Genomic DNA, 22,824 nt, shown 5'->3' with positions numbered 1-22,824 from the left:
TTGCTAGAAATATTTTTTTCTCAATGTCCGTGTAGATTCTCAGTTATACAGGCCATAGTGATCCACAAAAGTTATATAACGGTAACTGCACTCTTCTTGCTGGTCAAATTTGTTGTTTTTATTAAATTCTGAAAAACTTAAAAAGTTACTTGGGCATAAAAAACGATAGCTTCAAAATTTGCAATATAGTGGAGGTACTAAAGATGAACCGCAATACATTATAGTGAGGGTTCACTGCAGTTGTTCTGGTGGGGTAGTTGCTGTCAGTCAGTCATCAGTCACGTCACATTTAGCCGACTGATGTGATCAGATCCCCAAGCCGAGTACATATTATCCATGCTCCAATTATCTGCATTTGTTGATAAAGCATCAGGAGCCTCCACTCAGATTATTGGCATGCTAGCCGTGGGTGGCGACCGTCAATAGGCGGACTCCGGTCTAGATCCAGATGCAGCCCCAAATGCCTTTCTATGCAGACCCATTTGTATTACAAGATTGTTTTGACAAATTTTAACAATTTGGATTGGGGGATTTCAGGCGTCTTTATACGCCTGCATTGCAGGACGTGACCAACGAATTGGCCCGCGCGGCCCCTCTGCGTAGCTTGACTCGCACACGGCAAAACTTTTTGCTGCGTGTAGAACGCCGCGGAGATCATTTCTCATGATTGGTCCGTTTTAGTCACATGCTGTGATGACGTACTCAGCGTGGTCCTTGGTTCTACATACCATCTACGCCGCCGCATCCTTGATCGATTTTGCAGTATAATTAAACGTATCATCTGGTCATCTAGGTCCGTTTGGTACCGTATCACATGCATGTTAGTCAACTGGTGTACGGAGTTGCTGAGCCGCAAGGGGGGGCAAGCCAGCGAGCCCTCATCCCGCGGGGGACCCAGCCAGGGGGGTGCCACCCACTTCCCAGGATCCAGGGAGATTTGTAATTGTCAAGTCTGAAAATTCTCGTTCGATGATCGCTTTTCCACGTCCATTCGAATGTCAATTCAAGTCACCACCCATTCGAGCACAGTCCAAACGTCCATGTTTACGTCCCAGTTGACTGGTGTGTGGTTGCTCCACATTGTTTTGTGTGTCAGTGTTTGTTTCAGTAGATTCTGAAATGTCAGTGTTGTGCACGTCAATGGTTATGTTTCACAACATTTAAAAATGTTATTCCAAAACACTTGCAGCCCCCCTTTACGATTGTTGCTCAACCCCTCATAGATGAATTGATTAGGAGGGTACTTCAGTGGACGTGTATTTTTTAACACACATCAGTCTTTTTTTTCTTCTTCTTTTCTTCAAAGGCAAACTCACGCCCTCCTTGTACGAGGCTGCCGGTTGCGACATGTCCCTGGTCAACTTTGAGCCTGCCACTAGACGAGCCTCTAATAACATTTGGTGAGCATCATACACTCAAACTTTATCAGTTGTTAGTCTTCTTTTTATGAAACAACGCAGAGTGCAAAAGTTACAGTAGCAATAATGTAACAGAGTAAGTAAGTGTAACAGAAACAGAAATGAACAATGCAGACAAATACAACAGTTAAACTTTGAACAGTTGGAATTATGACGCTATACAAATGCCAATGGCATGGAAGGGGCATGACCACCACGCTATTGTTTTTGGTCCCTACAAGCTTTGGCATACCGCCAAAAAAAACAAATTCGCCAACCAAATTGCTAGCCATGATGTCCGCTCGCTATAGGTTGACCTACACTGTGTACTGTATGTAGCTAGAGCGCAAGGCAGTTATACTACTCATCCCTTATCTCATACAGTTTGTTCCATTTGGGAACTCCAAATGCCTATCTAGTGTGTTTTAGGTGACCACCGATGGAATGCTAATTGAATACAGCGAGTGCCTCCTCTTACAGTAAATGTTATTGTGTGGTACAGGGACACCGACTCCCACCTCTCCAGTTCTACCTCAGTTCGCTTCTACCCTCATGACCTGGTGAGTTGAATATGTTCTGTATAAAACACTGTGTGCTGTATTGCAATTGGAATCCAGATGGTTGTGACTGGGTGGCAATGTAGCCTTTAATGCTTTTACTGGCCTATCTTTGTATTGACGTACAGTGGTACCTTGACTAAGAGTTGAATTCGTCCTGGGACAAGCTCATAGCTCAATTTAGTTATTTCAAATCAATTTTCCCCATTGAAATGAATTGAAATGCCATTAATTAAGCTGTTTAATTGGAGAATTAGAAGTTGTGTGTTTGAAACAAACACATAGCTTAGCCTTCAGTCCTTAGCCTAATGCTAATACAAACACATAATGGGAAATGTATGTGTAGCCCTTTTAGCAACTGATATTTAAACACAAACATGTAAATGTAAAGAAATTAACTTTTTTTTTGTAATTATTTTTTTTTATAAAGTGCTATCAAGCTGTAGGTTGCACACACACACACAAACACACACGTGTTTAAGTGTACCTTTAAAGAGTGTGGGCCAGTGAGCGAAGTCAGGAGCTTGGCCATTTACCACAATTAGTTCAGTGTGAGCTTTTTCTCCATTCTCCTTGTGAGTGTTTTCATTTTCCGTTTGTGTGCCTGAAGCCCAGTCAAAATTCAGATATTTGCTCGCAACACAAAGCAACGCTGTACTCTGACGCCGAGGCAGCTCTCTTTCACCCAGATCCGCCTGAACCGCCTGCTCACCATGGACCCGGAGCTGCTGGAGCAGCAAGATGCCGACCTGAGCCCGGAGCTGCGTACTGTGTCACTGGGGCCCGACGACCCGGTGTCCGCCGCCACTGTCGGCAAGGCCAAGCAGTACTACCGCCTGTGGCTCATGCCTTACCTGTGGGTGGGCCTGCACTTTGACCGCCTCACTCTGCTGGCGTTGTTTGATCGGTAAGTCGCAACAGCATCGCGACCCAGTAGATTCTGACTCTGTGTGGTCCTTCCACAATGTTGTGCGCGTCCATGTTTATGTTCCAGTAGACCAGCGGCCCTCAATAAACTGCCAATTTGTGGCCTCTGAACAATTAAACCCCTTTCAAGTCCTTTTCACACTGCAATTAGCAGAGCACAGTGCGCCTTTGACCAACCCATTCTTTGTGTGTATGCTGCTGCTGTGATGCGATGTGTCTGCCAACATGACAGAGCGCAAGGTGGCCGTTTGCCACAGCAGCGTCGCCGCAGCACCGTTGCCCGAATTTAAAAAGGTTTCATTTGATTCTGGTGTGATGTCTCTGCGACAACAGATTACGTCTCTAAATAGTAGTGCTGGCGGAGTGACTTCAGAGTGCAAGAGATACCAGCAAAGTAACAGTACAGTTATCCTTTCGTGATCGCAAAGTTCGCACGTCCATGGTTATGTTCCATTAAACTGTGATGTGTGGTCACTCCACAATGTTGTATGCTACCATGTTTATGTTGAAGTAGATTGACGAGTGATCGCTTCACAATGTTTTGCGTGTCTCTGTTTACGTCCCAGTAGACTCTGGTGCGTGGTCGCTCTGTATTATTTGTTCCCCTAGACTCTGTAATGCAGTGGGTCTGCAATGTTTTACGCATCCTTATTTGTTCCGGTTTACTCTGTCATGTGGTCGCTCCACAATTTTGTGCATGGACATGGTTGTTCCAGTAGCCTATTGACTTGTGGTCGCTCCTAAATGTTCACATTTAAGGAGACTGATGAGTCATTGTGCCGTAATGTTGTACACTCTGAGCTGTGGTCATGCCGCATATTTCTTCTGTCCCTTTGCATTTTGACTTGAGGTCGCATCGCAATGTCGTGTGGTCACTCTGCAATGTTGCATGTGTCACTGGTTATGTTTTAAGACATTGTTATGTGGTCGCCCCACAATATTTAAGTTTCAGTAGACACTGAAGTGTGGTCGCTCCACAATGTTGTTAATTATAGTTAGTTAGTTATGTTCCAGCTGACTCAGACGTTTTGTTGCTCCAAAATGTTGTGCACATCCGTGTTTATGTTACAGTATGATGGATTGCTACACTTTCAGATTTGGGCTTTGGCTGCAAAGATATTAGTTAGAGGTGTAACCAACACGAAAATGTGAGAGCTGTCTCTGGGTGGACAAAAGGTGAAGACGAAAAAAATCAATCAGACCCATTACACAAACATTGACCCCGTAATCATTTCTGAATGTTTTAGTTGCTTTTGTCCCAGGAACCGAGAGGTTCTGGAGAACGTGCTGGCCGTGGTGCTGGCCGTCCTTGTGGCCTTCTTGGGCTCGGTGCTGCTGGTGCACGGCTTCTTCACCGACATCTGGGTCTTTCAATTCTGCCTCGTCATTGCCAGCTGCCAATATTCGTTGCTCAAGGTGAAGAAGTTACGGTTTTAAAGACTTCTTTTCTGTTTCAGTTGACTTAATTCTTTTTGTCTGTTTCATTGACAGAGCGTTCAACCTGACTCCTCCTCCCCGCGTCATGTAAGTCAGCAATCACTTTTAGGATTTTACAGCTCAACCAGATCTTTACTGTAGCAACCAATTTGTTAGCACAGTTCTACTCCAATGTTCCTCCATGTATACATCTGTCTGTCACAAAAATGCCCGCTATTTAGCAGAAAACAATCGTTTGTTAATGTTTTATTTATGATATAGTAAACCTAATTACTCTAACGCCCTTGCATGTGGGAGAGGAGAGCCACAGTCGCCGATGAACTATTCAATCGTTTATTGAATGCCGGGATAACAGGAAAGCACAGTGAGCACACACATCGGCGCTGCTCTCGGCCACAGCTCACGCATAGACACTCACATGCAGACTCACCGACGTCACATGCTACCCCACCAGGCCCCGTCTCTTAAATGCACATATCTAACACAGAAGCTACCAAAAGATATCTTTAATGGTAAAAAAATATATATTATTATGCATGAAGTTATCAAGTAGAATAAAACTGTAAAAAAAAAAAAAAGTCAAGCACATTGTTTCTTAGGATATCAATTAAGTTATTTGCGAGTTTTACTGGTTGAATGTTATGCTTGATTCATCTCTGACTCGTGAAATTTGGGTAGCTATTCGTTCTTGTTAAAAATGTTGAAATGCCAAATCTGACTGAAATTGAAAGAGTCTGTGTAAAAGCTCTTCATGATGCTAGGTCTAATGTATTTGTCAAGTATAGTAGATAGTACAAAAATTAAGATGACATAATGTAAAAAATGTAGATGCTTTTTCAAGTCTCTTGTATTTATCTGTGTGGACAACCGGCTTCTCGCCTTATGTGACTGTACCCTCTCTGTCGCCACCTAAAGGGCCACAATCGCATCATCGCCTACAGCCGGCCCGTGTACTTCTGCCTGTGCTGCGGACTCATCTGGCTGCTGCACTACAGCAGCCTGAGGACCAGTTCCTCCCGCTTTACGATGTACGGTGTCGCTCTCACCAGCTCGCTCGTCCTTGCCTCCGCCAGGGACCTCGTCATAGGTGAGGGTCAATGTGGGTGGTGGTGGTGATAGTAGTACTAGTTGTGGTAATGATAGTAGTAGTAGCGGTGGTGGTGGTCGTAGTAGTGGTGGTGCTGGTGGTGGTAGTAGTTGTAGTAATAGTAGTGGTTCTAGTAATATTACTAGTTGTGGTCAAAGTATTAGTGGGATTAGTGGTGATGGTTTTAGTTGTAGTGCTGGTAGTTGTAGTGGTGGTGGTCGTAGTATTAGCAGAAGTGGGTAGAGTAGCCCAAAGGATTTCTATCACATTAGAACAATATGACTCAAGTCAAAGTAATTATTTTATTAATCAGTGTGAATGTTAAATACAAGAAGAAAAAATGGGAATTCAACTCATTGCCCAACAATGATTAACGTTAAAAAGAAAAAATCCATTGAAACTTTATAAAGTGACATAAATTAAGGCAAATTTGACCTCAACAAATTGTCTTAATGTGTTTACACTTGTGAAACATCAGCTCTTTCTGGAAGTCTTTCGGCTCCTCGTCAAGTGAAAACATATCGAATAATCTTTCCCCATTGAAATGAATAGAAATTCCATGAATCCGTTCCAGCCTTCCAAAAAATGTTTGTAATGTGTTTTTCAATAAGAAAATAGCACTTTATAATATTATTAATCATAAAAACTTACAGTAACGACAACATTAAGTTGAATCTAAAAAAGAAAAAGAAAACAGTTTTTGTCACTTTTTTTTTTTTTTTTTTTTTTTTGCTTCAATCAATGGATTATGTGCTGCCCGTTCTGATGTGAACGCCTTGGCAACCTGGGGGCAATAGTATACAGACATACAGATACACTGTACAATAACACCTAAGCAACATATAGTATCAACAAAAAGTATACTAGTATATGAGCTGCGAGTGAGGGATTGTGGGGGTGCGGTTGGTGAGAAGCTGGAGTGGCCAACTCACGATTGGAGTTGTGAGGTGTGACTGTGTTGATCATATTGGGCTTTTATTTCATTCCACTTGAAACATAAAGTGTTGTGATAGTAATAAGTCAGACACGGAGACAATTGATTTGTGACGTTACCTTTAATTGTAACCTCTTACCACTTGTATGTGTTTGCAGTGTTCACTCTGTGTTTCCCCGTCATCTTCTTCATGGGCCTGCTGCCACAGGTCAACACATTTGTCATGTACCTCTTTGAGCAGCTGGACATCCACGTCTTTGGGGGCAACGGTGAGCCACAATACAACTGTAACCTTTTTACCGTCACAAAGAAATAACGATCACCGACTCTGTAGCTTCTTTCACACTGGCCGTCCCAAGCCGACATTTTCCCCTACTGTCATCCCGGCTGGCTCTGCTGTGTGTGACGAGCCGATGCGGGATGGAAGGAGAGGTTGAAGTCAACCCGGGAGTTTGATGGCTTTCGACCAAAGTGTGCCGGGAACACCTCGCCGTCCACTCCCGTTTGTGTTGAAAGCAATTGTCGCTGATATGGCCACACATTATACACTAATTATGTCAATGGAGTAACATTCATCGGCTGTGTGAATGGACACCTCACAAGACCGAGTCAAGAAATCCTGGCTGTACTGTTGCATCTCCAGTTTTGTATTTTTTTTAGTTTTAATATTATAATAATAATAATCTTTGTTTAACTAGGTAAGGCAATTGAGAACAGTTTCTCATTTATAATGCCGACTTACAGGCAATTTAGGGTTTAGCATCTTGCCGTAGGACACTTCGACAGAAGGGATTCGAATCGCCGACGCTTCAGTCAGTGGCCGACCCGATCTACCAACTAAGTGTGTCCATTTACGAGGAATGTAATTAACTCTGTTGCAAACCAAAACAGCAGCACCTGTCGGGGCATGTAAACAGTCTCTTAGATGAATTAAAGTGTGGGGACTTGCTGTACAGCGTTAAAGATGATCTTATATTGAGACGCCGTCTTTATCGATGATTAGCATTCCGGTAGATATGGGGATGCTTCGCAATGTTGTGTGGACCAGCCCCTCTGAAATTTTGTTGCTCCTCTATGTTATGCGTTTCCATGTTTGTGTTCCGGGCAAAACGTTTCTCCATATTAGTCATAATTATTTGATTTTTACTATAAATGTCACTGTTATTTGAAATTCATTATAATAGATGCCTTCCCCCCTATCTGCAGTTTAGTAAATTAACACTTTTTTTTCTCCCTGCAGCCTCCACCAGCCTGCTGTCATCGCTTTACAGCGTCCTCCGCAGCGTACTCACAGTCGCTCTGCTGTACGGCTTCTGCTATGGCGCCTTGAAGGTGAGCGAATACGCACAAAACGGTCACACTGTTGTTTGGATGGTCACTCTGTACGCGAACAGGCTTTACATCTCTGCTCTTTCAGGAAACCTGGGAGCCTCATCACATCCCTGTGCTCTTCTCCGTTTTCTGCGGCCTGTTGGTGGCCGTGTCCTACCACCTGAGTCGGCAAAGCAGCGACCCGTCTGTACTCATGTGAGCACTCACATGACCGCAATCACTTTGTATACACTGTAGATGAAAATATCGGGACAGGTAGCCTTTCCACCAACAGGAAGTGGAAAAAAATGTGGAATTGGAATTGGCCCAACTCCTGACCAACGTTCACTCTAGTGTGAAGAATTTCATTCGATGAATCGGTTAAATCAGCCAGAAAAACGTTAGTGCTCAAGGGCCACATTTGAGTTTTAATTTGACCAGAGGGGCAAGGTCATTTATAGACCAAAAAAAAAAAATTATTTTAACAATAAAATTATAATCATTTGATTTATGACTAATTTAATGACAGTAATCCTCGCTATTCGCATGGGAAAGTAACAGCGCCCTGCTGCTAATAGCAAAACTCTGCGAGTTTGTAATTGCCTGTAGATTCCACAAGATGGTGCTAAAGCACTACTTTTCTGTTATACAGGGCTTTGGCCCATCCAATTGAAGCTCTCTCTCTCACATCACATAGTTCCTTGGCACCAAGGTGCCACAAATAGAGCCAAAGCACTGCTTTGGACTTTTTCTGAAAGAGCAGTCAAGCAGTGAATAGACGAGGTTTTCAGCAAACAACGAAGGGTTGGTTCCCCCAAAAAATCTGCGAATATGTGGATTTGCGAGTAGTGAATCAGGAATAGATGGGGGAATACTGTATGATTAAATAACAAAATATTAAGAAAATAACTAAGCCTTTGTTAAGTGTATATGCAAAAAAACTAATATTTGTGTTTAATTCAATGATAATACATGAATACATAAATGAATAAAACAAGTATAATTAACCAATTTTAGGAAACATCGGCTAAATTAATACACCTAAGATTACAGGACTCAGTGTAAAATGCTTTCGAAACCAGATTACACAATGGACTATGTGGCCCACAGGCCATACTTTCTCCACCCTTACATCACTTGTCCAGATAAGAGTTGTCTCCCAACATTAGTCCTTTGAATGTACCAACAGCAGCAATACTCAAAATCAGATCCCTGAGTGTGCTAATGTGCTCACGTCGTCTTCTAGCTCGCTGATACAGTCGAAGATTTTGCCCAACCTGAGAGACAGCAATCCGGAGGACCCCCTGTCGGAAGTGCAGGATCCCCTGCCCGAGAAGCTGAGGGCCACAGTGGTGAGTTGCAGAAGCTGAATGCGTTCCATCTGGGTAGGCAGCTGTGTTTAGGTTTCAAAACAGTGGATGGGAAACCAGATACAGAAACCCCCTTTATTGCAGGAGTTACTTTCATGAACCTCTCGTGGTAGACAAAAATCCGCCAAGTGGCGACCATATATTTATTTTATTATTTATATATACATTATTTGAAATCTTTAGTCGTAATAACAATACAAAATCTAGATGTGGGGTGCGGGTTTTATTTGTGTTCGTTTGTGTCCGCATGTTGTACAATGCAGTATCTGTGACTTTGAACGCGTGTGCCTTTAAAAGGCAGAGCCTGGTCTTTTGAGTGCCGTGGTCGTCGGCGAATGAGAGTGTAGACTCGGCAGTTGTTGATCCCAAAGTTTGGACATTCTATGTCTTTTACGCTCTCTTTCCTCTTGGCTCATGCTTATTGCTACAGTCTGCAGTAGCTTTCGTCCGTGTGGAAAATTGATCACAGCAAAATCCCATGATACAGCACATAATCTGCAATACGATTTAAAAGTCTCCGATACAGTAAGGCCGCAAAAAGTGAATCGTGATACGGTGAGGGATGACTGTAGTACGTAAAAGGTGTATTTCTATAACAATGTTATGAAACAATCGATATAGATGAAACATCATTCTTGATTAGTCTTACTGCGGGGAAATTAGCATGTTCCAGGGCAAAAGAGGTTTAGGTTTTTTTAAAGGAGACATGATTATTTTTTTTTTTTTTACAATTTAAAAAAGTTGTCTCAGCAACGTTCCTCTGATATGCTTTCATCAAAATGCCAGAGGATAAGGAATTAGGGGGTAGCCCATCATGCAAATTAGCGATTGTTATCCCCGACTTGGGATGGCATGTTGCGATGCTAGCCCCCAGAAAAACACAATTTTCCCTCACTTCATCACCAAGATGCTTAATTCCACTTGTCAGTGAACGTGCGGAGCCATCTGTGTGGCGCATGCAGCGGACAGAACACAAAACATAAAACAAGTAACTTTTACATACTGTATGTCCTCTTTAATGCCGTTAAAAACGATCGCACCACGTTGTTGTGCTTGTCTGTTTATGTTTCAGTAGACTCATGTGGTCGCTGTGCACAAACATGTTTATGTTCGGGTAGACTGATGTGTGGCCTTTCCAGAATGTTGTTTGGAACCATGTTTCTGTTTCAGTAGACTCTGACGTGGGGTATGTTCTTGTAAATTTATGAAATCTTTCTTTGTCATTATTAAAGTGTTATAAATTGACACTTGACCGTGTGCTCACTATTTGGCATACAGCTTTTCTCGCCTGACTATGACTTATTGCTGCTTATTAAGGATTCTAATGACTAACCCGTTTCTTTGAAGAACGAGCGTCTACAGTCCGACTTGATTGTCTGCGTGGTCATCGCCGTGCTCTACTTCGCCATCCACGTCAGCACCGTCTTTATCGCCCTGCAGGTACGTACACTCGCCGATCATATGATTTTTCAAGAGTCCTTTTGTGTGTGTTAACCGCGTCTTCATCTCTTCTTGTGTCCACCACAGCCCTTCCTGAGCTATGTGCTGTATGCACTGCTGGGCACAGTGGGGCTGCTCACGCACTACCTGCTACCCCAGGTGCGCAAACAGCTGCCCTGGTACTGCTTCTCACACCCGCTGCTCAAGACCAAGGAGTATTACCAGTTTGAAGTCAGGGGTGAGTACAAGACAATGACGGCATCATTGTGTTAACACTAGCAGGTATGAAATTTGCCCAAAATGGCTGCTTCAAACCAAAATTATGGGGGTGAGACATCTTTGGGACCACTAAAATACACATGCATGTAATATTCAGTCTTTGGTAATGTTGGGACCCCCAAAAAGGCAATTAGTTCTTGGAAAGAATAAGAATTAAAGTCATAAAATTATCAAACTTTGTCTCCATTCTAAGCCCAAAAAAAGCATCACAATTTAGCGTTGCCCATTGGTCTAGGACAATGATTCCCACTGTGATGATCACTGTGCTGCGACACAGTTAGTGTGCCGTGAGAGATCATCATGTGTGCTGCAGGAAATTATCCAAATTTCTTTAATGGTTCCAAAAATGATGTATTTACTACAATGTGCAATTAACCTATATATACACCTTTTGCTGTTCAAATTCATATTTCCCCGCTGGGATAAATAGTTTTCCAAAATCTAAATCTGAATACAATAGAATAAGTCACGACACGCGCACACATTTGTGAGTCAACTGAGACGTGATCGTCTTCTTTCCTTCTTATCTTCACACAGTGGATATCAAACTTCAGGTTTTGTGATATTGAAATAAATGAGATCATTTCAAAACTGTTTCACCATCATGTGATCTATAACCTGTACAACTCAATAGATTTTTGTTTTGTTTTATACCTTAGAGAGGGGAAGTAAAAATAAATGGAAAGTGGAAAACAATTGTTGTTTGACGAGTAAGAGCGTAATCTCATTTCTCGTCTTCTCTGGCATCAGACGCGGCTCACGTGATGTGGTTCGAAAAGCTGCATGTGTGGCTGCTCTTCGTGGAAAGAAACATCCTCTATCCGCTCGTCATCCTCAACGAGCTGAGCGGCAGCGCCAGGGAGCTCGCCAGCCCCAAACGACTGGACACCGAGTGAGAGAAACACCCACGCTCGTCTTTATTTGAGCGGACATTTATTCATTTTTGGACAACCGTCCCTTCTCCAGGGTGGGTGCATTGATGATCACTGTGGCAGGCCTGAAGCTGCTGCGCTCGTGCTACAGCAGCCCCACCTACCAGTACATCACCGTCCTCTTCACCGTGCTCTTCTTCACATTCGACTATCGACACATGTCGGAGACACTGCTGCTGGACCTCTTCCTCATGTCCATCGTCTTCAGCAAGGTGCGTGGACTCCTATTTGTGGTTTATGTAGGTGTTCAAAGTGAATCAATATGTCGCGAGTTGCCCTATCAGGACACAGAGGGAAAAGAATGATGCAACAGATAGTAGTGTAGCGATCTGGGCAATCGTAACCGACCGTTTCCCCACTCCCATGATGCACCGGAGGCTCCATCTCCCCTGCAGGATGCCACAATGCAAAAAATATTTCTTAAATAAAATAATATAATACAAATATTAAAACAAAATATTATGAATAGGTAGTACTGAGCTAAATATTAAATATATTTAAAAAAGAAGAAAATACAGTGGAGCCTCGATAAAGCGAACCCCGATATAATGGATATCGGATAAAACGGACTGTCGGGACTGGACACACACTTTGTCACTTAAAATGCCGTTGACAAAGTCTGTTAGTTCTGCAATTGGCCACTGTTGTTTACTGCCGCTGTGGTGCAATTGAGGCAGAGAATGGGACTGATGTTTTTCTGAGTCACAGATACAATATTACTAGATCCAATTCCAAAAGACATGCCTCCTGTCCCTGCGTGGCGGCCATGTTGAATGTGGGGCATCGACATGGCGGTCATATGACAATAGTTATATCTATTGTCTATTTTACATAGAGCAGAGAGAGAGTGGCATGGCTGCGGCGTCTTTGGAGTCTGGAACATGCTGTTTTTGGTACAGTAACAGTTTCTTTTGTCAAACAGTTCGCCTTTGGCAACAGATTTGGAACTAGGAAGCACACTAATTCCACACGGCTCATGAAAACAACTCGCCTATGATGAGTACTGTACGTCAACAATGTCACCATGCCCAAACACACCACCGTGGTAAGTTTGGTTAAAATGTGAAACGTGAAGCTTTTTTTAATATTTATTTACAATAACTTTGTACTGTATTGGGTGTTTTAGGCCAGGAAAAAAACCTACAAAACAATAATTTTGTACTGTACAGTAATATGGCTACATATGGCCTATAAAAAACAAGAAACAAAAAAAACCAAAGTGCTTCAATGTAACAGATAATTGGCTATATCGGACGACTCCGTGTCCCCCTTCCGCCCTTATTAGTCTGTTCTGTCGAGGTTCCACTGTATGTAGAATAATAAGGTAGAAGACAGAAATGTATCCCTATTTTATTATTTAATAAAACCAAAAACGTTTGTATCATTTTAAACTTTAAAACAGGTGAATTTACACCACACCATAACTGGAGGCTGTTTAAAGTTAGAAGTTAGCCTTAAGTCAATTATTTAAGTGTAAAACAAGAAGCACTCGCTTACTTTGTTGACCTACAAAATAAATCTTTTCATTTGTTTTTTTCACAGGGTTCATAAGTTCATTATTTTTACGGGTGGTTCTATGTTGTTTTGGTTCACAGTTATGGGAGCTTTTCTACAAGCTGCACTTTGTCTACACCTACATCGCGCCCTGGCAGATCACGTGGGGCTCGGCTTTCCACGCCTTTGCTCAGCCCTTCGCTGTGCCTCGTATCCTTTCCACGCTATCTTTTTTTAAAATATATTTTTTTATGACTCTGGTCATGCTCTCGAGTCACAGGACTCAGCTATAAATTGTCCTTTATGGAAAATGTTTACTCAGCTCATCTAATTGAGGTCATAGTTATATGTAACTGACATGTTTTCTAGTTTATACACATTTTCCAGCATTGTCCTTGACCTCCTGGTTTGCCACAGACTCAGCTATGCTCTTTGTCCAGGCCCTGGTATCAGCCATCTTCTCCACCCCCCTCAACCCCTTCCTGGGCAGCGCCATCTTCATCACCTCTTACGTCCGGCCCGTCAAGTTTTGGGAGCGTGACTACAAGTAGGGATCCTACTGTTAAAAACGCCTCAACTCCATACTCAATTCTTAATTTTCTCCACGCAGCACCAAAAGAGTGGATCATTCCAACACCAGGCTTGCCTCGCAGCTAGACAAGAATCCAGGTGATTGGCAAACTGTACATCACTAAGTAGATACCATATATAGGCAGTGAACATGAATAGTAGCAGCTCTAGTCAGCAGTGTTGTATGTGGCAAAAAAAAAAACATACACGTATCAGTAAATGATAAATAGAGCATGAAAGTAGCTTTTGAGTGACTACTGTACTATATAGTATACACCAGCAGCAATAGTGGAGCTGGAGCGACAACTATATGATATGCTATGCATACAGTATATGCAGGTGTGTTAGCAGCGTTGTATGTTATTTAGAGGCTATAAATAGCAGTGCTTCCTCCCCACAGGCTCGGACGACAACAACCTCAACTCCATCTTCTATGAGCACCTGACGCGCTCGCTGCAGCACAGCCTGTGCGGTGACCTGCTGCTGGGCCGCTGGGGCAACTTCAGCACAGGTGAATGCTTCATCCTGGCCTCGGACTACCTCAACGCCCTGGTGCACCTGGTGGAGATCGGCAACGGACTGGTCACCTTCCAGCTCCGAGGGCTCGAGTTCCGTGGTGAGCTCCCAAAACAACTCAAGTAGTGTTGAGTATGTTGCAAAATTCTGGGAGTTTTGGAAACTCCCAGTGGGATTTTATGGGAATAAACTGAAGGTTGACTCTTAGTAGGGAGCATAAAAATCGATGGGAATAAATATTTTAGCATAAACCTGACTAAAATCACCAGATTTCATGCAAGTGCAGTGGCTTGACTTACGAGTACCCCAACTTATTAATTTTTTGAATGGTGCATGGATTCAAACACTTCTAAAATCCTCCATAACAAATACATTCACCAAAAAATACATGACCTTATTCTACTGCTCACACTGCTTCTCTCACCAATGGTGTTGCATTTGTGCGAGTTAAGTCGGGTTTTTATGACGCCGTTTGAAACATCAGGGTCATTTTGACGCATCAATGTCTCGGAATTTCGGCCAATGGGGTCGATTGGTGGATGTTATTAACTGAAACTTGCCAGACAATTGGAGAAGGGCTTCCCCGAGTAGCACATGAAATAAGAAAGTCAAGGAGATGATTGAGAAATAATTAAGTTTTACAATAATTTAAAGGAATTTTTGACCAGAACTTTTATTGGCGATATCACACAAAAACGTTCCTAAAAAAGGCATTTTTTTCCCGATACAAAAAAAAAAATTCTCTGCAACCCATCATCCAATTTTCAAAATTCTTGCTGCATTGTACTCAGGTTGAAGTGGCCATTCCAACCAGACACAGCATTTTGACAGACTGTGATTTTTGGCAAATCTTAGCAAGTTGCTAATATTATTGTTTGCCACCCTAGCATTATCCAGTTTGGAAATTAACACCACACTTACATATAGGAAAACAAAAAAGTTTACTTAAATTAAAATGTAATGCACACTAACTGTACTTAACAAATGTTAAAATAGTTTATATTTTTGTTCTGCATTTTATCCTGTAGTACCTCATTGCTCTTCACGAGGGAGGGCTTTGGCCCGAGCACAAAAACAGTGAGATTTATAGGTAATAAAGGAAGAAAATTTCTCCCCCAAAAATTGTGGGTAATTGAATCTGCATCAAATTGTAAATATGCGGGGGAACATTGCATGTCCAAAATTCCCCATGGAAATTCACTGGAAACTTTCTGGAATTTTACCGGAGCTTTTCCACCCCTTTGCTACCCGAGCATGGAGCTAACCTATCGACAAACTGTCTTCTCTTAGGTACCTACTGCCAGCAGAGGGAAGTTGAGGCCATCACCGAGGGGGTGGAGGAGGACGAGGGCTGCTGCTGCTGTGAGCCGGGCCACCTTCCGCACGTCCTCTCCTTCAACGCCGCCTTCGGGCAGCGGTGGCTGGCCTGGGAGGTGCTGGTCACTAAGTACGTGTTGGAGGGCTACAGCATCACTGACAACAGCGCCGCCTCCATGCTGCAGGTTTTCGACCTGCGACGCATACTTACCACCTACTATGTCAAGGTCAGTGGGGGGGGGGGGGACATTTTAAGGGTACCAAGGTGCATTGTGGGGGCCTGTTTTTTGGCCTGTCGTACCACCTCTAGGTACTCGTGCATGTAATGTAAATGTAGTGAAATGATATCTACAGTGCTTTGTCTGACATGCCATACCATTGTTTTGGTACCTATGCTTTCTGGTACCATGTGCTACTATAGGGTACCTAAAGAGTGGTGCTAGGCAGTGCAATGTGTACTGTTAGATCTCGGTTACCCGGTGTTAATAATTTCCTAATACATGACATAATACTGACATTATTTTGGCACGTCATACCACTTTCCTTAGGGAACCAAGTGTAACGTGTCTGCATTTTTGGCATATCATACCACTTTTTGGTACGAAGTCAAGTGGCAGGGTACCAAATGGGCGAAGTGGACGCATGTTTTAGCATATCCTTCCATCTTTTTGTCACCAAATCCTGTGGTGCTCTTCAGGGTATCATCTACTACGTGATCGCTTCGCCCAAGCTGGAGGAGTGGCTGTCTAACGAGACCATGAAGGAGGGTCTGCAAGCATGCGGCGAGAGGAACTACGTGGACCTGGATCCCACCTTCAATCCCAACATCGATGAGGACTACGACCACCGACTGGCCGGCGTCTCCAAGGACAGTTTCTGCAGCGTTTACCTGGGCTGGATCCAGTACTGCAACTCTCGTAGGGACAAGGTAGTGAAATATGGTCTTTATGTATTCATAAAGAAAATGAGTTAGTACAGTGCTTGGTTCACAAACTTAACTCGTTCAGAGACTCTGTTCGCTACAAACCACAAAATCGTCTAGCTTAATGCTATCATGCAAAGCAAAAAGCCATAGACGGGCTAAGAAAACTAGCATTGATGTTGCGGTAGTTATAACCCTTTAAGCAACAGATGTTTGAACACAAACGGTGCAGCAACACATGTAGACAGACAATATAACAATGCTCAAGCATATATTCATTATCCTCTGTGGAAAATGACTGAAAAATTAAATTACTATTACTGGGTCACTTGGTTGTGGTTCTTCTCATGTACAGTGGAACGTCTATAAAACGGACACCAATATAACGGATATTTGATAAAACGTACCGTTGGGACTGAACAATGTGACCATTTGTCACTTAAAATGCTGTTAACAAAGTCTGTTACTTCCAGAATTAGCCGTTGTTGTTTACTGACGCTGTGGCGCAGTGCAGGCAGAGAATGGGACTGACGTATTTCCGGGTCACAGATATAATACAATAATACGTGGTGGCCATGTTGAATGTGGGGCATTGACGTGGAACATATTATTTTTTGTAGAGTAACGTTTGTTTTTTTGTCAAACCATTTGCCTTTGGCAACAGATTTGGAACTAAGAAGCACACTAATTCCCCGCGGTACATGAAAGCGACTCTCTTATCTTGAGTACAGTACGTCAACAATGTCACCATGACTAAGCACACTGCCGTAGTAAGTTTGGATAAAATGTGAAACTTTCAAACATTTCCAAGCTTTTTTTATATTTATTTACAATAACTTTGTACTGTATTAGCCGTTTTAGGCCAGAAAGGAACCCTACAAAACAATAATTTTGTACTGTACAATAATATGGGCGCACATGGCCTAAAAAAAAAGTGCTTCAATGTAATGGACAATCGCTATTTCTGGCGACCTGTTTAATTCTTTACATTCTATTTACTATTGTTACTACTGTATGTTTTCAATACAGTACTGTAGAGTGCTATCTTAGCCTTCGAAATAAAGAGGCTAGTTTGTTTTTTCATATATCCACACCACCAACAACAATTGTTCTACCTCTTCTTTAATTTGAGGTTTTTGCTTCATCAAAACAGTCTTCACTTTAGTGAATGAACTAGAAAAGAGAAAAATTCTAGTAGTAAAAGTGTGGCTTTTTAAGAAGAGGGGAGACAGGCTCTTGTTGGACAGGAGGAGCTTCCAGAAGACTGGACCACTACAGCCAAGGTGATCAGGAGAGTACTTGGTGTATCTTCTGGTAGGAAAGAGGAGAAGCAGACTTGGTGGTGGAATCTTGAAGTGCAGGAACGCATACAAGGAAAGAGGTTAGCTAAGAAGTGGGACACTGATCTGAGCTGTCGAAGGATGACTGATGGAAGAATGGAGTTTGCCAGGCAAGAGAGGTAGAGTAAGACATAATAGGAGGTTGATAGATGGGATGAAGGAAAACATAAGGGCTGTTAGAGAGGAGGATGTAGAAGATCGGTGTAGATGGTAAAGGACAACGCGCTGCAACCGCTAACTGTACAAGCTAAAAGTAAAAGAAGAAGTTCCTGATATAACTTGTATGCACTTTGTGTTGTAGCCTCTGGACAACAAGAGGGACTCTCCCCTGGTGCTGCTTTGCTTCGGCCTGTGCGTGCTGGGAAGGAGAGCGCTAGGAACGGCGGCTCATCACATGTCCAGGTTCGGCAGACATTTTGGAACTCACAAAAATCCCTGAGCCCCTTCCACACTGGCCAACAAAGCCCAACAAAACAGGCTTTTACCCCCATGTTCTCTGTGGTATGTTCCGACATGGAATGGGGGAGGGACAAAGTGTTTTGTTGAAAGCTCGTGTCCCTCGCTGCTAAGTAATTTCATCTCACATATAAAATCACATATCCGCCTAAAGTTCCAGAAAGTTTTAGTTCTTGGTAATTCCTGGAATCCAAGCTTATGTACATCATTGCGGACTCCACCACAAAGGTTCCTGGTTCCTCCCTATCACCGTCTGTTTTTGGCCCTTGATAAATTCTCCAGAATTTCCTAACCTAAACCTGTCAGACAGACTATTCATACATTTTGAAAAGATCTGTTGTTCATAGTTTGAGGATATTCTTGTCCAAGGTAAAAATTTACCTAGAAGACACAATGTATGCATGGAAAATAGATGAAATGGTTAAAGGATAGTTCCTGCTTGTGTAAACACAGAATGGTCCTCCAAAAAGTTCTTGGCTCCAAGATAAAATTTGTGTGGAACTATAACCAGACCAGGCTGATAAATACCTCTTGGTACTAACCTCTATGCGGCCCATCCTACAGCAACCTGGAGTCTTTCCTGTACGGGCTTCACGCTTTGTTTAAAGGAGACTTCCGCATCTCTTCGACACGAGACGAGTGGATTTTTGCCGACATGGAGCTTCTCAGGAAGGTGGTTGTGCCTGGCATCCGAATGTCCCTCAAACTTCACCAGGACCACTTTACCTCGCCGGACGAGTACGACGAGCCGGCGGTGCTCTTCGAGGCCATCTCGACCCACCAGCAGAACCTGGTCATTGCCCACGAGGGCGACCCGGTGTGGCGCAGCGCCGTGTTGTCCAACACCCAGTCGCTGCTCGCCCTGCGCCATGTGCTTGACGAGGGCACTAACGAGTACAAGATCATCATGCTCAACCGTCGATACCTCAGCTTCAGAGTCATCAAGGCCAGTGATATTTACTGTATGCAGAATACAGGAGATTGTTGTACAGACAGCGATAGTATGGAATACATTGGGCAAAATGTCATATTGTTGATTGAGTGATTATTTAGCAGTCCACACCGTTTATATAGCATGAGACGTGACTATTATGGGATGGATTGGTGTCCCATTTAGGACAGCACAGAACACATTCTCCCAAAAGTGAATGGGTTGTTGTTTAGGTGAATATCTAGCAGTACACAACCTTTATATATCCCAAGAGATGAAGAATACAGGAGATTATTGTCACATCTAGGACAATACAGAATATACAGTATTCTTCAAAATTGAACGTTTTTATATGGCGATTATGTAGCAGTCCACAATGTTTATATCGACCTTGAGTTCACTGAAATGAATGCATTATTCATTGAGAAATGAAATAATAATACACACAAAACTTTAAATGGAACATTGTGCTGCAGGTGAACAAGGAGTGCGTGCGGGGCCTATGGGCGGGGCAGCAGCAGGAGCTGGTGTTCCTACGGAACCGCAACCCTGAGCGTGGCAGCATCCAGAATGCCAAGCAAGCGCTGCGCAACATGATAAACTCCTCGTGCGACCAGCCCATCGGCTACCCTATCTACGTGTCGCCGCTCACCACCTCCTACTGTAACTCGCACCCGCAGCTGGGCCACGTCCTGGGTGGGCCCATCAGCATCGCCAACATCCGCAACTTTGTGGTCGGCACCTGGCACAGGTTAGTGTTGCTGTGTGTGCGTGCCTGTGTGTTGTTGTATTTCTTTAAAGCGGGAGTAAATATTTTTTTTGAAAAAAGTCATCTGTTTTGGTTATAGAGTTAAGAAATTCAGACAAAAAGTGTTTTACCACCATCTTGTGGTATCTTAGTGCCAAGGAACGATGTTGAAGTGAGTTGAGGAGTTTCATTTAGACAAAGAAATAGCGTCTTGTGGCATCTATAGGCAATTTTAAACCTTTATGGAGGTGGGGTGTCAACTACTGGCAGATTTTCATTATTCACGGCAGGGCTTGGTCCCTATCAGAGTTATCTGGTTCACTGTCATTAACGTTTATTCTCAGGTTACGAAAAGGCTGCGGTGCAGGTTGTAACAGCGGAGGGAATATCGAGGATTCTGACGCTGGCGGAATGTCCTGCGGCAGCGGGAGTGGGATGGCGGGCGACTCACAGCAGAGCTCCATGTCGCAGGGTGGTAATTCCGGACCCGGCGGTCCTCACTCGTACCAGCAGCACGCTCTAGGTGAGGGAAATCATCGCTGCCGGTAACCGTTACCAGCAAACGTCAGGTGTCGCATGTGAAATCGATAGCAGCTTGTTAGCAACTAATGTTAACTAGTTGGCCACATTGTGTGATGTCACAAATAAAGTAGATAAACCGCTCAACCGACGATCACTAACAATAGCCCCGAGTTGGCGCCGACAATAAAACACTCAACATTTGATAACTGATGATAGCAGCTAGTTAGCAGTTAGTGGCTATTGTTAGCAGGAGACCACATTTTGTGATGTCACAAGTAAAACTGACCCCCGTTAACCTTTGCCGCTAACAATAACTAACTGCTGTGTGATGTCACACAAAAGCAATAACACCTTCAATCTTTGATAACAAGTGACAATAGCAGCCAGTTAGCCGTTAGTTGCCGACCACATTGTGTGATGTCACACAAACTCGATAACCCACTGAATCTTTGATCACAAGCAACAGCGTTAGTAGTAATCCACCACATTGTGTGATGTCCCGTAAAATCGACCACTGCTAAGGGTTGCCACATAATAAATTATTGTCACTCATTAGTGAAGTTCAATGTTGTAATCGACTTTACGTACGACAACGCACAATGTGGTCAAATGCTAATGTTACTGGCTAACGTCTAACGAGTGACTTGTCTCTTTGATCCCAAGCGACAATCGCAGTAAGTTCACCATTAGCAGCTGCCATTAGAAGTCGGATGTCGCATAAATTCAATAATCTACTCATTTCATAACAAGTGGCAATAGCAGCTAGTAGTGTTAGCGGTTACCGTTAGCAGGTGACCACATTGTGTGATGTCACGCATAAAATCAATATCACATTCACCCTTTGGTAAGCGACAATATGGCTTAAAAAATGACCACTGCTAATGTTAGCTAACTGCTAACTAGCTGTTATTGTCAATTGTTATCAAAGGGCCGAGTCTATTATTGGCTTATCGCTAACTAGCGGCCTTTTGATGACAGGTGACAATGGTAGCTAGTTAACCATTAGTAGCTAACATTAGTGGTCTACCACATTGTCACAATTCTCGTCTCCGTAGCTAACGGAAGTCTGGCTTATCGCTCTACTTTCCCCGGTGTCCAGGCTCCAGTCAGAGTTCGCAGTCCGTCCAGTCTAGTCTGGTGCGCCACTCCCCAGCCCGGGCCTCCATGGCCAGCCAATCGTCTTCGTATCGCTACGGCGGCAGCAGCCGCCACTCATCGCTGCGCACGTCTGCCACTGGCCTGGAAGCATGCCGGCGTTCCTCCACCAGCCAGCTGTCCCTTCGCACGCTGCCCACCTCACTGCAGCTGCGGCTGGGCTCCACCTCGGACCCGGCCGGCCCATCTGCGTCGCTTTCCAGCCACAGCATCCCACCATGCAAGCGCCACACGTTGGTGGGCCTCCTGGGGAATGACGGCCTGTGTGGCGTGGTGACAGACCCCCTCGGCCAGCATCACCATCACCACCACCACCACCAGCAGCAGCAGCATCTTCATCATCACCACCCGTACCACCACCCGCAGCAACATAACCCTGTCATCTCCACAGTGCGTAGGGATGACATCTCCTACAGAGTGCAGGTGTGTGGTACACTGCAGGCCCATTTATCACAGCGGATACGTGCCAGACCCATCCCCCATAAGTGAAAATATGAGAGATCATATCAAAATTTGTTTCATAGTTTTAATTCTCACACGGTTTAAACATTTAAACTTATTAAAACACAATAGTAGTTGAAGTTGCTTTTGCAAGACTCTTAGTATTTTTTTTCATTTTTTTAAGGGGGAAAAAAAGTTTTTATTTTTTTTCGAAATAAGGTTTATTTTTTAAGTAAACAATTTTAAATTGACCTTGACCCCCGCTGAATTTTTTTTCCTCTATTTTTTTTTTATTCCATGCTGGGATCCCTGCAGATTATGGACCCGAGTCAGGTGCTGGAGAACCTCAATGTGTCCAAGCGGAAGGAGCTGCAGTGGCCCGATGAGACCGTGAGACTGCGGGCAGGGCGGACCTGCTGGAAGGACTGGAGCCCCCTGGAGGGCATGGAAGGACATGTGAGTTAAGAGATGCCGAGGACGAGAACACTGGTTCAGCATCCCACCCAAATGCCATCCAAATGCAAAAAAATAGTCCTAATATTATCAGGAAAAAAAGTCCTAATGAGATGTAAATAAAGTTGGAATTTTTTTTCATAATTGATAATTTTATAAAAAAAATTCAGTTTTTTTCCCCCCAAGATAAAAGGTAGTTTTTTGTTTTGTTTGCAAGAAAAAACTGTCAGATTTCAAAGTCCTCCTCATACATGAAATCCATCAAAAGTCCTGCAGTTGTTTTTACAT

The 22,824-nt window shown here is 43.4% G+C and overlaps 1 protein-coding gene across 4 annotated transcripts in view; it reads left to right on the top strand.

Moving 5' to 3' along the window:
• The window catches only part of pcnx1 (pecanex 1), a 39,982-nt gene that overhangs the window by 13,842 nt on the left and 3,316 nt on the right, over positions 1-22,824 (top strand). The window contains exons 9-34 of one of the 4 annotated variants that reach the window (XM_061793705.1): positions 1,307-1,400; positions 1,900-1,957; positions 2,644-2,861; positions 4,144-4,297; positions 4,373-4,405; positions 5,234-5,405; positions 6,498-6,608; positions 7,580-7,671; positions 7,757-7,866; positions 8,897-9,002; positions 10,368-10,460; positions 10,548-10,698; positions 11,490-11,631; positions 11,706-11,883; positions 13,267-13,375; positions 13,583-13,712; positions 13,776-13,834; positions 14,136-14,351; positions 15,542-15,795; positions 16,266-16,496; positions 18,132-18,232; positions 18,851-19,232; positions 19,694-19,968; positions 20,310-20,488; positions 21,587-22,065; positions 22,399-22,539. In XM_061793705.1, the coding sequence (XP_061649689.1) occupies positions 1,307-1,400; positions 1,900-1,957; positions 2,644-2,861; positions 4,144-4,297; positions 4,373-4,405; positions 5,234-5,405; positions 6,498-6,608; positions 7,580-7,671; positions 7,757-7,866; positions 8,897-9,002; positions 10,368-10,460; positions 10,548-10,698; positions 11,490-11,631; positions 11,706-11,883; positions 13,267-13,375; positions 13,583-13,712; positions 13,776-13,834; positions 14,136-14,351; positions 15,542-15,795; positions 16,266-16,496; positions 18,132-18,232; positions 18,851-19,232; positions 19,694-19,968; positions 20,310-20,488; positions 21,587-22,065; positions 22,399-22,539 (4,268 nt within the window). Of the gene's footprint in view, positions 1-1,306; positions 1,401-1,899; positions 1,958-2,628; positions 2,862-4,128; positions 4,298-4,372; positions 4,406-5,233; positions 5,406-6,497; positions 6,609-7,579; positions 7,672-7,756; positions 7,867-8,896; positions 9,003-10,367; positions 10,461-10,547; positions 10,699-11,489; positions 11,632-11,705; positions 11,884-13,266; positions 13,376-13,582; positions 13,713-13,775; positions 13,835-14,135; positions 14,352-15,541; positions 15,796-16,265; positions 16,497-18,131; positions 18,233-18,850; positions 19,233-19,693; positions 19,969-20,309; positions 20,489-21,586; positions 22,066-22,398; positions 22,540-22,824 lie in introns of all 4 variants that reach the window. The other 3 variants (XM_061793704.1, XM_061793703.1, XM_061793702.1) reach the window with 3 other exon arrangements.

The sequence above is a fragment of the Phyllopteryx taeniolatus genome, chromosome 13 (genome assembly GCF_024500385.1).
Source record: "Phyllopteryx taeniolatus isolate TA_2022b chromosome 13, UOR_Ptae_1.2, whole genome shotgun sequence".
Lineage (NCBI taxonomy): Eukaryota > Metazoa > Chordata > Actinopteri > Syngnathiformes > Syngnathidae > Phyllopteryx > Phyllopteryx taeniolatus.
Note: the sequence above shows the minus strand (reverse complement) of the source record. Positions and strands in the feature narration are given on the sequence as shown.